At 54.1% G+C, this 11,147-nt stretch overlaps 3 protein-coding genes across 3 annotated transcripts; all 3 read left to right on the top strand.

Annotated features, from left to right (window-relative positions):
* The first annotated feature begins 552 nt into the window (after nucleotides 1-552).
* Nucleotides 553-1,515, top strand: BDP55DRAFT_657731 (uncharacterized protein). The gene has a single exon (XM_060574424.1). The coding sequence runs from the start codon at nucleotides 995-997 to the stop codon at nucleotides 1,259-1,261; it is 267 nt and encodes an 88-aa protein (XP_060432046.1). The 5' UTR covers nucleotides 553-994; the 3' UTR covers nucleotides 1,262-1,515.
* A 6,091-nt stretch (nucleotides 1,516-7,606) lies between these two features.
* Nucleotides 7,607-9,284, top strand: BDP55DRAFT_657740 (phosphatase 2C-like domain-containing protein). Its single transcript, XM_060574425.1, has 3 exons — nucleotides 7,607-8,198; nucleotides 8,266-8,945; nucleotides 9,001-9,284. The coding sequence occupies exons 1-3, from the start codon at nucleotides 7,732-7,734 to the stop codon at nucleotides 9,054-9,056; spliced, it is 1,203 nt and encodes a 400-aa protein (XP_060432047.1). The 5' UTR covers nucleotides 7,607-7,731; the 3' UTR covers nucleotides 9,057-9,284.
* A 201-nt stretch (nucleotides 9,285-9,485) lies between these two features.
* Nucleotides 9,486-10,660, top strand: BDP55DRAFT_657743 (Fcf1-domain-containing protein). Its single transcript, XM_060574426.1, has 2 exons — nucleotides 9,486-9,744; nucleotides 9,811-10,660. Exons 1-2 carry the CDS (start codon nucleotides 9,567-9,569, stop codon nucleotides 10,539-10,541), a joined length of 909 nt encoding a protein of 302 aa, XP_060432048.1. The 5' UTR covers nucleotides 9,486-9,566; the 3' UTR covers nucleotides 10,542-10,660.
* Nucleotides 10,661-11,147: the final 487 nt, after the last annotated feature.

Consider the following 11,147-nt stretch of genomic DNA (forward strand, 5'->3'; position numbering starts at 1 on the left):
CAGATTCGAGATGACGCGGGGCGATCCGAGGAGCAGGACACCAGAAATCAGAAACCAGGAAACAGAAGAGGGAACAAAAGTCTCAAAAGGGTAGGAGAATCCCCGAGATGATGTATGAATCCGTACTGAGTATGGAGAGAGAGAGAGAGAGAAAGAGTCAAGGTATGGAGAGCATGGAGAGCATGGAAAGGACGGGAACGTGTCAAAAATCCAAGCACGAGGCGTACTCTGTACGGGAGTACCTCCGGGAGTACGGGAGTACGGAGGCGTATTATGCAACAAGAATTAGCAACACCGCCTACCTGACCTGCGACCTGCGACCTGCTACTTCATCTTTCCTCGCTCTTCTCTCGTACCCAGTCGTCACAGGTCAGTTGCTTGCTGCAGCAAGGTAGCAGTTTGGCAGGTGGTCCCAGGTCCGGGTCCAGCAGGAAACCAGACCAAAAAGATCAGCTCAAAGGTAAGGTAAGGAAGGCAAGGCAAGGCAAGGCAAGGCAAGGCAAGGCAAGGCACAGCAAGGCAAAAAGCACGGCCACAGGTGACCCAAGAGGTCTCCAACAGGTCAAGACTTGGAAACCAGGTTCAGCGGGTAGATCAAGGCAAAAGGACTGCCCAGAGGGTGCGGTGAACCTCAATTGTACTTTGTAACTTTTTGTGAATAAGGCCCCCGGAAGATTTGAGTAGGTAGACCGTGCAAAGAATGCCGCGGCGGTAACAGGGCTAGGCCCGTCCAAACCAATCCACGATGACCAACACACCAAGGCCCTCCCTCCCCCGGGAACAAGAGCCGACGACGTAATGGCGTTATGCCGGGGGCTGCAGTAAGTGGTCTTTCTATGCCGTCCTTGCGTACGCACGGCTCTGGCGGTCGCTCGGGCTGGGCTGGGCGGCCGTGAATCTTGACGACGATGATGATGATGTTGATGACTCTCTACCACTGCTCTTTCGGTTTTGGCGGTGCTTAGCCTCCCCCCGACAAGCGCCGCACTATCTGATGTGGACTGTCACTACTGTCATCTGTGAGGTGGGAACTTTATGGGGAACACTATGCGCCGGCCTTCCATTCGGGGAGCTCTTGGGGGTAGGTACGTTGGCTAGTTTTATTGTCTCTTCTAGGCCTTTTTCGACCTCCCGGTTTTTGAAACTTTTCAGGTTGTGTTGGTTTCCTTTCCTTGTTTCTGACTTTTCCTTTTCGTTTGTCTCTGTTTCTTCAGCTGCAGTCGAGACACTTTTTTTTTTTCACTTTACCGACTCTATTTGACAAACCACTGCAAGGGATGATCTGTACTGCTCATTCATTAAAGTAAAATGGCTGGAGAGAGACAGAGAGAGAGGAAAAAGAGAGGAGAATGATGAATGCGGTCAAAAGGTACTTCCAGATACATACATACCTCTCCTTCCCCGGCCAAAAAAGTTCAATAGCTTGCGGATGAGCCGGACGATGCAGCATGCAGCACGTCAAGGTTCCTTGATCCGCCTTTTGGCTCAGAGAGGTCGAGAAAAACCCAAGCCCTTGGCTGCCAAGAAGAGCCAGCATCCGGGCTCTGCGGGCTTAGGGTCTTGGTATTCTGGCTCTTTTGGATGGGATCGATGGATGCGAGCTGCGTGCATCGGCATCTGCTCACTCTTAGTCTCCTTCTCCATTCCCCTCCCCAGCCATTTCCGACTCCTCCAGACTGCTCTGAGTGGCCTCATCGTAACACCTGTCTGGGCGGCTGGGTACGACGGTTGAAGGGCCCAGCTGAGCCGCAAAAAAACAGGACGTGACAGAGGGCGTAAGCGTGTAAGACAAGAGACTCTCATCTCGACCCAAACGACTGGCGCCGGGGCAATGGGAAGGGCTTCGGCGCTACTCCATACTCTGTATACAACAGCAAGTTCACAACTAGCACCCACAAGTCTCGTCGACAACTCGCAAGCCACTGGACAGCGGTTGCAGCCCAGATAGCTTAGCCTGTCGAGGAAAAAAGTGCCAGGGTACGGCGGTCCGTAAGTTTAGTGTACCACTCTTCCTCCTAAGCAGGGGTAGCGTGGTGGGTGGACGCGCAACGCCCTCCCAACCCACAACTTCACAAAAGTGACAAGACCTGAAGAGAGATCGGGTGGATGAGGCGATCGCCTGGCTGAGGACCGACCGGAGCACTGCAGATGGGGGGTAGGGGCTTGGGAGGTGGGAGACTCGGAGGTGGTTCCAAACGAAAAAAAAAAAAAAAAAAAAAATGCGAGGTCGGGACGCCTAGCTTGCATCTCTCAACTCCTTGGCTACCAGTGACCCGTACGAGTGAATAAGGTAAGGCGCACTAGTAGCGGGACTAGGGACCTGACAGCGCAGGCGCCGGTGTATTCGTGATCCGTGCCGGGAGGTGAGGTGTGTTGCGGTATGGTCTAGACAGAGGTATCCGTAGATATCTCGGGACAATGTACCCGTTCTTCGATGCGGTGTGAAGTTGATATGCCAGGTATCCGTAGTCTTTGTTCCGACGCTTTTGTTTGCGTTATTGGACTATACTCAACTATTCTGTTTGTATGTTTCTTTCTCTCGTATAGATAACCTCGTTTCCCCCCCTAATATTTCGTCTTGAACTCTTTGCTTGTTGAGGTAAGGAGTTTGGTTCTTCGACGCTCTGCGGTACGCCGGTGTAGGGGGGGAGGAGAAAAGAGCCCGGGAGATGCGCCACCTGCCCCAATCCACGAGTCCACACCAGATCAACCCCTGGGCCACACGCCGGGGCTCTTGCGTGGGCTTGGTGGGCTACTTGGGACGGATTAAGGCACCACCTGACGTCTTGTTCCAGAACGTGGAGGGCTTCAGGTTTTGGAAAAAAGAGGCTGGGTAAGGTTTTGGGGGCCGAAAGGGGGGGATGAACCGAACGGACAGAGCTCCCAAGTTTGAGCACTTGAGGGTTCTTCCTGCTCACTGATTTCTTCACTTGGGTTGTCTCTATCCTGAAGGTATGTCTTCGGTGCAAATCGTTGCCGAGAGCTCGTTGTCGGGAATCCACCCCCCCAGTTGCTTGCTGCTTTCTGCTTCTGCTCACTTGCTTGCAGCTGGGCTGGGCATCTAGGCCCAGAAACTCCGTGCATCCCGGAGAGTTTGAGAGACAGAGTGACAAACTGTAGAGACGCAGCTAGTCCAATCAAGGAGTTTCTGGTCACTTTACCGCACTTGTCTTGAGTCCCGCGTGGCTGTGCAAAAAACTCAAGTGGTTGGAGAAGTGGCCAGTATTATCCAGTAGGCTATTCTCTTTCGGACGGAGGATCGCAAGTCATGCGGTGCCCGCAGCCAGCGATCGGGGTCTCGGATGTCACATTTGCGAGAGAGAGAGAGAAAGACAGCGTCGTTTAGCCCCCAGTTGAGTTGTCAGATGCCCGCCCGCCGCCGTCGCCGCCGCTATTCACGAACCCACCGGTCGGCCGTCACCGCAAGAGTAATGTCCGCTTCGGTCTCGGTTCTTGTTCGTCCCTTGCGAGTTCCCGTTGAGATTTGACATCTCTCTGCCCCGCGGCCTGCCTCGCCCGCCGCGTACGCTTTCGCGAAATTGAATCTGATTTGTTCAAGACAAGTCGATGGTAGTGAGATTATGAATGCAGTATGTACTAGGTACTGTATGTACGCGAGCTAGGGAGACGGACATGTTCCAAACAGTCGCCCGTGTTGCGGGAGGGAGAGTGAACCAACCCTTGTTGGCTTGGCGATTCGTCCTGGCCATCCAGTCGCAATACCGACCGCACTTGATTCATGATACGACACCACTTCCATCGAGGGACATGTTGTCGTCTTATCAAGGTCATACTCGTTCTTCTAGGGTCGGACGGGGATTTAGTTTCAGCTCTCGAAAGGAAGCGTGGTCACTCTCTATGGTCGTTTGGCTACAGAGGGGAATCTAATGGTGATCCAACGCCGCAACGTCTTTCCCCGGCCCGAGGAACCACGTGTGGTAAGGTTCTTTAGGCACCTTATCCAACAAAGTTCCTCCTTGCCTGAATTGTTTGATGCTTAGGTTGATACAGATAACCGTGCTACGTACTTTTCCTATGGCTACACTCCCTGGCTATGAAAGCCTTCCTGCATCATAGTGCCATTCTGTCCAAGCTCTTTAATCAAGGTTAGCTGTTAAACACAGCTACAATACACTTCAACCCGGTCTCCTAGACATTTGTAACCTTGAGTGAACCGCACTTTTCAGGGATCCGCGTCCGACTACCAAAACATAGTCAAACTGGTGTTCCTCAATGAGGTAGACAACACAGCTAATGCGCAAAAGTAAGAAACCATGAAAGGAAGTCCAGTGCCGACTTGGCTCCTGGGCTTTTCTGCCACCTCTTCCGTGATTGTTCAGGAACCCCGGCTCAGGGTCATTATGGAGTGTCCGTACGAATACCGAGTATCGACTAATAAGCCGTGTCCAAGATCGCAGGGACCTAAGGACGGTAAGGACCCTATTCAATCTCGGAGCGAAGACGCAGCGAACCCGCTTGCCAACTCTCGAACACGTATTTCCGGGGCATGGTTGTACAGCATGGCATGATTTCGTCGACTTTGATGCGCCTGCCTCATTGAGTCGCTGGCGCCAAAGGGGACAAACAGGGTCCTCCCAGGCGGGTCGAGTACTCCGAAGAGCTGGGGCATCGATATCCATACGTGTACTCCGTAGATGAGGGGGTCCCAAGGGTCGAAGAGGGGCCGTTGACGCCGGCCGTGGCCCCTGTTTCTCTTGATTGCTCTTCTCTAATCGTATCGGTAAAGATACAGACTTACAGAGTACCCGTACGAACAGTCAGCGACCGTTCGTTGGTGGAGGGTTTGCTGCCGCCGTCTACGCTGCCTTCCGGTGAGATCTGCCGTCAGAATTGTGTCCGATGTGAAACCACCAGACCGGGCGTTCGCTCCCCGTCATTGGTAGTAGCTTCCCACAAGCCAAACGCAAGGATGTCGTACTGCTCTGTGCATCATCTGTACGAATCCAAAGCATAAAGTTAGGCACGAATGATATTGGACGAGTGGCTCTCCTACAACCCCCGTTAATGTTGTTGTTATTGTTGTTGTCGTCGTCGTCGCTCTCTGGAGTCTGATGTCTCCTCCGCCGCGCTGCCCGCTTGCTTACCGCTGTAGCAAAGCTCAAGTCTCACGCAAGTATTCCGAAAATGCGGACATTGAAAGTGAACTGAAGGGTCCATACGAGGGCCCCCTGTGTCCCGCATGCGTCAATATTCTGCCCCCCTCTTCAAAGCTCCATTGCCATGCGGCCGGGGCAAGGGTTGTTGTCCCACCCCGAGCAGTCACTTTTCACGACCCCTCCGCTGAAGGGCGGCAAGGCGAACTCGGAATCCGCACAGATTTCCAGAGGTAAGCCAAAGGTAAAGCCTGACGGAGACGAGTGTCATCCGATGGGCCCTTGGCAAACAGCGACTGGCTGTCAATTGCGAGAACGAATCGAATAGCTGAGGATATGTTTCTGGGCTACTCCTCCATGAATGCGCTTACCTTTCACAAACTCCGCCCTGCTTAAAAGGTTCAGGTTCTATGACCCAATCATGTCGGAGACCGAAGCTCGAAACGAAGCAAATACGGCGGGATACGAAATTCCCAGCCTCCACCTAGGGTGCTCTGTGTCGATGAGCTAATAAGGCAATGCAACGTCCAGGGCTCAGTCACCTATCGACCGACTATCGAGTCTAGCCCTGAGCTCTAACAGCACAATGATGAATGGTACGGGTAACGACAGGCTGGCAGCAGAGAACTCTGCGCTGACGTAAGAGTTGAGGTCGGCCTTCACGGATAGGTACCTACTTTGGCGTCAAATGAGACGAATCCCGGCCTACGGGGCGGGTTCGTCGGCGGCTCGGGCAGATCCTTCCTCGACGCGCGTTGATCGACCGTGGGCAGTGACAAGACAATGAGAGAGGTGTGTTGAAGGCCTGAAGCAAACAGAAGCGTGGTCTCCAATGACAACGTATGCTCATCAAACTTCAAAGTCCCGGCCCCCGATCGATGACTGAGTGAGCCAGCTGTATCCGTAGGCTGTTGGTCAATACTTTGCGTCAGCCCCGTTACGTCATGTCCGGTGAACCGTGGACTGTGAACGGGGAGGGGCTCTGGCCATCCCTACCGATCTACTGAGTTCACAGACCGCGCTGGGTTGGGAAAGCACACGTTGATAATGGGAAAGGCCGGTCTGGACTCTGGATGCATGGGCAGATATCTTGCAATGGCGAGACATGGCAAATGAAAGTTTATGGAATTCGTAGACACGGATAGCGATTGAATGTCTCGGGCGCCAGGAACCATTCTCTTCAGTCTAAGACAGAGACTTCAGGGAGACAATGACCTGAGAGCATAGGCTGACAAGAGGATCAAACGGTTCGTCAGAAGCCGACAATCCGAACTGTAAGTTTTGCGTGTTTCCTTGACATTTGTGTGGTTTGGGAGGTTATTGTTAGAAAAGATCGGCAATGCCTGCAAACTTCTAGAACCAAAGCTTTGAAAGCCTGCACAACCTGCGTGCTTACTTTACTCGTATATAGTACGGGGAACCAACCTGCTGCTGTTGCCCTGATACAACGTCAGATGCCTATCAGGTATGGATACTCCAATCCAGCATGCGGGCTGCTCCTTCGCCATGTTCAATCGATGCAGCAACGGGCTCTTTGAGTGTGACGCAAATTGCTCCATTACCGTGCTTCCAGCCAGTTCCAGGCCACCAGCCATGGTGTTTATTTTAGCTATGTTACACCCGCAGAGGCTGCAGCTGAGAGGCGGCCACCTCAACCGGGCCCAGTCGTTGTCGATCCCGAATGTCGATCTGTTGATGACATGAGCCTCAGAGCCTGTTTCCAGGTTTTGCATCCGTACAGAGACGGGAAGTTCGCCTCTTCAGGGGACTGGATGTGCATCGCGTTCCTCTCTACGGATACCTTGACCGGAAATGCCGATGGGGATATGAGAGAGTGCTATGAGGTAAAGGGGAGGGGATGTTATCATGTTAACGATTAAGATGCGGAACGGTTAAGAAATTTCTGATGATGTGCTAATATCGGCATGCACGGTTTTACATAGAACAATTTCTGCAGTTGCATCGATTGCCACTTATCGGCCCCATTAGAAGCCCGCCGCCACGCTGCAGTCCCTTTAAGAGTTTTCGGACAGAATTTTCAGTTTGTTTGTCTGTTTGCTGCGTGTTTTCTTGTGCTGTGAGGGGTGATGCCAGTGAAGTGATTTTTTTTTTTTACTTCTTCCAAATGCGGTCAATGTGGGACAGGGAAGCTCCTAGTTGTGACAACTTCACTTCTGTGGCCCAACGAACGCTCCTAATACCTAGCCATGGTAGCATATAGAATGTTGACTTAATTGTTGGGCTTTGGGTGATTAAAAAGAGAGGTGGGGTGTGTGTTTTGATCGTGCTTACCTAGGTCTTGAGTTTTGCACGTACCCAGTGCCAGCGTGCCAGCCCTCTGGAGCTCCCAGCTACGACTCTGCAGCCCAGTGCCCAATGCGCCGACCTGGGACCAAACGCGCCTGCACGTGTAGCCCCAATTTAACCCCCGGTTCGGAGAGCCCCCAACCAACACATCGAAAGCCCACCTGGCCCCCCCCCCCCCCCCCCCCGGCCATGCCCAGCACTCCAGCGGCACCCTTCCAGCGCCAAAAGATAACGGCACCAGGCCCAGCGATTTCGTCTCGTTGCGATCCAACATCGCAAAAGGCGCCTGATCTGCCTCTCACAAGTGGGAATGAGGAGGTTACCTGGGCCCTTGTTGGCGACTTCCCCCTTCAAAGCGCGGCCGCCGAGAGTGCCTCAGGGCGCATCATCAGCATCATGGCCGCTGCGATTCCGACCTAGTACGACGGCCTGCCTGTCGACGGCGACAGCGACGACAACGACGCCGCCGTCGCAAGCAGATTCTTCCGAGCAGAAACCACCACAAACGCAACAACCCTTTCGCTTCGAGACCGGCATCTCCCTCTTCGCCAAGCGAGCGCCGCGACCTTTCCCGCCGCCCTTCCTCTCCCCTCCGTCGGGCTCCTTCTCCGATCCGCTCAGCACCCATCACCGAAGCCGCGACCGGCGCGCGAGAGTCGACGGTCAAATCATCCTCGGACAGACGAACGGAGATGATGCGGTATTCGCCAGCGAGAACTTCATTTGTGCGAATGACGGCGTCGGTGCTTGGTCAACACGCCCGAGGGGTCACGCTGGGTAGGTGCTTGTATTTCCCCTCCCTTGATCGGACGTCCCAATGTTGACTTTGAGAAAAACAAAACAGCCTTTGGTCTCGCTTGATCCTTCATTATTGGGCAACGGCTATTCAGAAAGATGTCACCAACCCTCGCTCCGAGGGAGATGTCTACAAGCCCGACCCGGTAGCATATCTCCAAACGGCGTATGAGCAGACCCTGAAGGCGACTTCGGACCCGAACGACTGGCAAGGCACCACGACGGCGAGCGGAGCGCTGCTGCACTACAAGACTCTACAAGGCAGCGAGAAGGTCCCCCAGGTCTATGTCACCAATCTCGGCGACTGTCAAGTCATGATTCTCCGGCCCAGGCATGGAAAGGTTGTCTACAAGACCAAGGAACAGTGGCATTGGTTCGACTGTCCGCGCCAGTTGGGCACGAATAGCCCCGACACCCCCAACACGGAAGCAGTCTTGGACGTTGTGGAGATACAAGTCGGGGACGTGGTTCTCGCCATGTCGGACGGCGTTATTGACAACTTGTGGGAGCATGAGATCGTCGACAGCATTCAGAAGAGCATAGAACGCTGGGAGAATGGGGAATGCGGGGGCGACAGAGTCGAGGGCGACCGGACGGGAGGCGCGAATGGAGGCATGAAGCTCGCTGCCGAGGAGTTGGTCGCAGCCGCGAAGAAAATCGCAACGGATCCATTCGCGGAAAGCCCCTTTATGGAACATGCCATTGAGGAAGGGCTGCCGAGCGTTGGAGGTGAGTTGTTGGCTTCGCCGGGCTGTGATGTTTACTGGGGCTAACGAGGAAACAGGCAAACTCGATGACATTAGCGTCGTCGCTGCGCTCGTGAGGAAACAGGATGCATGATATGGAAGGCGATACCACGAAACACGGCAATCATCGGAAATAGAATTTACGGAAAAGATCCCGCAGGGGCAGGCTGCAATTATTATTATGGCATACACCCTGTCCAAGTCGGGATGACAGAGGCCATCTTTTGGGGGGTACTTGGCGTTTGATTGGATTCGGTTTGGATTTTACAGGAACCTATGGATAGTGCGAAGTCTGCAGATAATTGAACGAATACATTACCCGAGTTCCGTGATTCCATGTGGGAAAACTTTTGCAATGTTCGTTGTCGCTGAAAATCAATGATACTTTTCCTCGAGTGACATTACCCACGGCCGTGGCCGGACGTGGTGGGGTTCGATCGGCTTTCATGGGCCCGACCTCTTATCTTATCGCAATTTTTCCAGCAAGAAATTTCGCGACTTTCAACACAGACATCTGCCTCCACCACCAATCTTTCTGCGTCAACCAGATCAACAACCTCTCGTTCGACGGCAAGGGTATCCCCTCGCCACTCAAAAATCCACGATGCGCGGAAAACGTAGCAAACAGTATCGCAAGCTGATGAACCAGTACCAATTGACATGGGGATTCCGCGAACCGTACCAATGCCTAGTCGACGCTGAAATGGTTGTCGACTGCCACAACTTCAGATACGACCTGCTCGCCGGACTGGAGCGCACACTGCACGGCAAGGTCAAGCCAAGTGAGTATTACATGCCATGATTAAGCATCAGGAGGAGTGCCTCGAAGCTGACGATTTGACACGCAGTGATTACACAATGCGAGATCCGCAAGCTGTACCTGCGCAAGAACGAGCCCGACATGAACAAAATCATCGACTTTGCAAAGACGCTCGAGCGAAGACGCTGCGGTCACTTGCCGGAGGACTACCCGGAGCCCCTGAGCACGATGGAGTGCATGAAGGCCGTCGTCGACCCCAAGAGCAACCTCGTCAACAAGCACCGCTACTGCGTCGCGAGCCAGTCGGGCGACGTGCGGCGCATGCTCCGCGAGATCCCCGGCGTCCCGCAAATCTACATTAAGCGATCGGTCATGATCCTCGAGCCCATGGCGACGGAGAGCGTGGCGATCAGGACCAAGGAGGAGAAGAGCAAGTTCCGCGACGGCCTCGTCAGGCCCGAGAGGAAGAGGAAGCGCGAGGACGAGGACGACGAGGAGGAGAATGGGAAAGAGGGCGGGGCTGCTGGGAAAGCCGGAGGTCAGGAGCAGCAGCAGAAGAAGGATAAGAAGAGGGGACGCAAGGGACCGAACCCGTTGGCGGTCAAGAAGGCGAAGAAGGCCACGAACAGCAACGCGGCACCAAAGGAAGCGCGGGGTGCGGCGGCCGATGGAGATGAGGGAGAGGGTGAAGGCCCGGCGAAGAAGAAGCGCAGAAGACGAGGCAAGGGCCAGGCCGCTGGTGATGCGGACTCGACGAGCGGGCCGGCAAACCAGGCACAGGGCGAGGCGTCGACTGAGCAAGCGGCGGAAAGCTCGTAGGGATTCGATATTGCATACCAAAAGGGCGTTTGGGTGGGGACTAAAATGATTGGAATGTAAGGTACAACAAAAGCTCTGAGATACCAATTAATGGGAAATTCTTGCCATAGCGAGATACGGGGAGGATCGTCGTGGAAATGTGTTTCTGAATCGTCTCATGAACTTATGGTCCTGGAATTGCCGGTACCTCAAGATTGGCCCCTTGATTTACTGTGGGATGATGAGAATCACACTTGAAGTTCTTGGTTTCTGCGGAATAGGGGTTCCGTGCTGTTTCCTCCCGGGGAATAGCCCACCTGAGGTGATGCGACAACAAGTCGACAACTTGCGCAGAAGGTATTCATGACAGGTTAATGGCGATTCAAATCGCAACCGGGGCTCCCATGATTCACAGGCCTCCCAATGTCGTCAGTTTTCTCCAACGAGTCCAGTGTGATCCCTTTTGGAGGGGCGGCAGGGCTGGTCGAAGGTCAGAGCTCTCGACCGCTGAAACGGTCACTGTCGTGGTGTGTTGGGCGGTGTGCCAATGTGCTCTCGATCTTAGCTGGAGGTGGCTGACAGCCAGCGAGCACAGTCCTTCAGTGACCACCTCCAGCTTACGGGCAC

This window comes from Colletotrichum godetiae (genome assembly GCF_030913485.1).
Source record: "Colletotrichum godetiae strain CBS 193.32 chromosome Unknown BDP55scaffold_12, whole genome shotgun sequence".
NCBI lineage: Eukaryota > Fungi > Ascomycota > Sordariomycetes > Glomerellales > Glomerellaceae > Colletotrichum > Colletotrichum godetiae.

What these genes read in the sequence shown, in the direction of transcription:
- BDP55DRAFT_657740 (XM_060574425.1), top strand. Translation starts at nt 7,732, where the DNA reads ATGAGGAGGTTACCTGGGCCCTTGTTGGCGACTTCCCCCTTCAAAGCG. An exon ending in CGCCCGAGGGGTCACGCTGG is followed by an intron (nt 8,199 to 8,265) that starts GTAGGTGCTTGT and finishes AAAACAAAACAG; the next exon opens with CCTTTGGTCTCGCTTGATCC. An exon ending in AGGGCTGCCGAGCGTTGGAG is followed by an intron (nt 8,946 to 9,000) that starts GTGAGTTGTTGG and finishes ACGAGGAAACAG; the next exon opens with GCAAACTCGATGACATTAGC.
- BDP55DRAFT_657731 (XM_060574424.1), top strand. Translation starts at nt 995, where the DNA reads ATGTGGACTGTCACTACTGTCATCTGTGAGGTGGGAACTTTATGGGGA.
- BDP55DRAFT_657743 (XM_060574426.1), top strand. Translation starts at nt 9,567, where the DNA reads ATGCGCGGAAAACGTAGCAAACAGTATCGCAAGCTGATGAACCAGTAC. An exon ending in GCACGGCAAGGTCAAGCCAA is followed by an intron (nt 9,745 to 9,810) that starts GTGAGTATTACA and finishes TTTGACACGCAG; the next exon opens with TGATTACACAATGCGAGATC.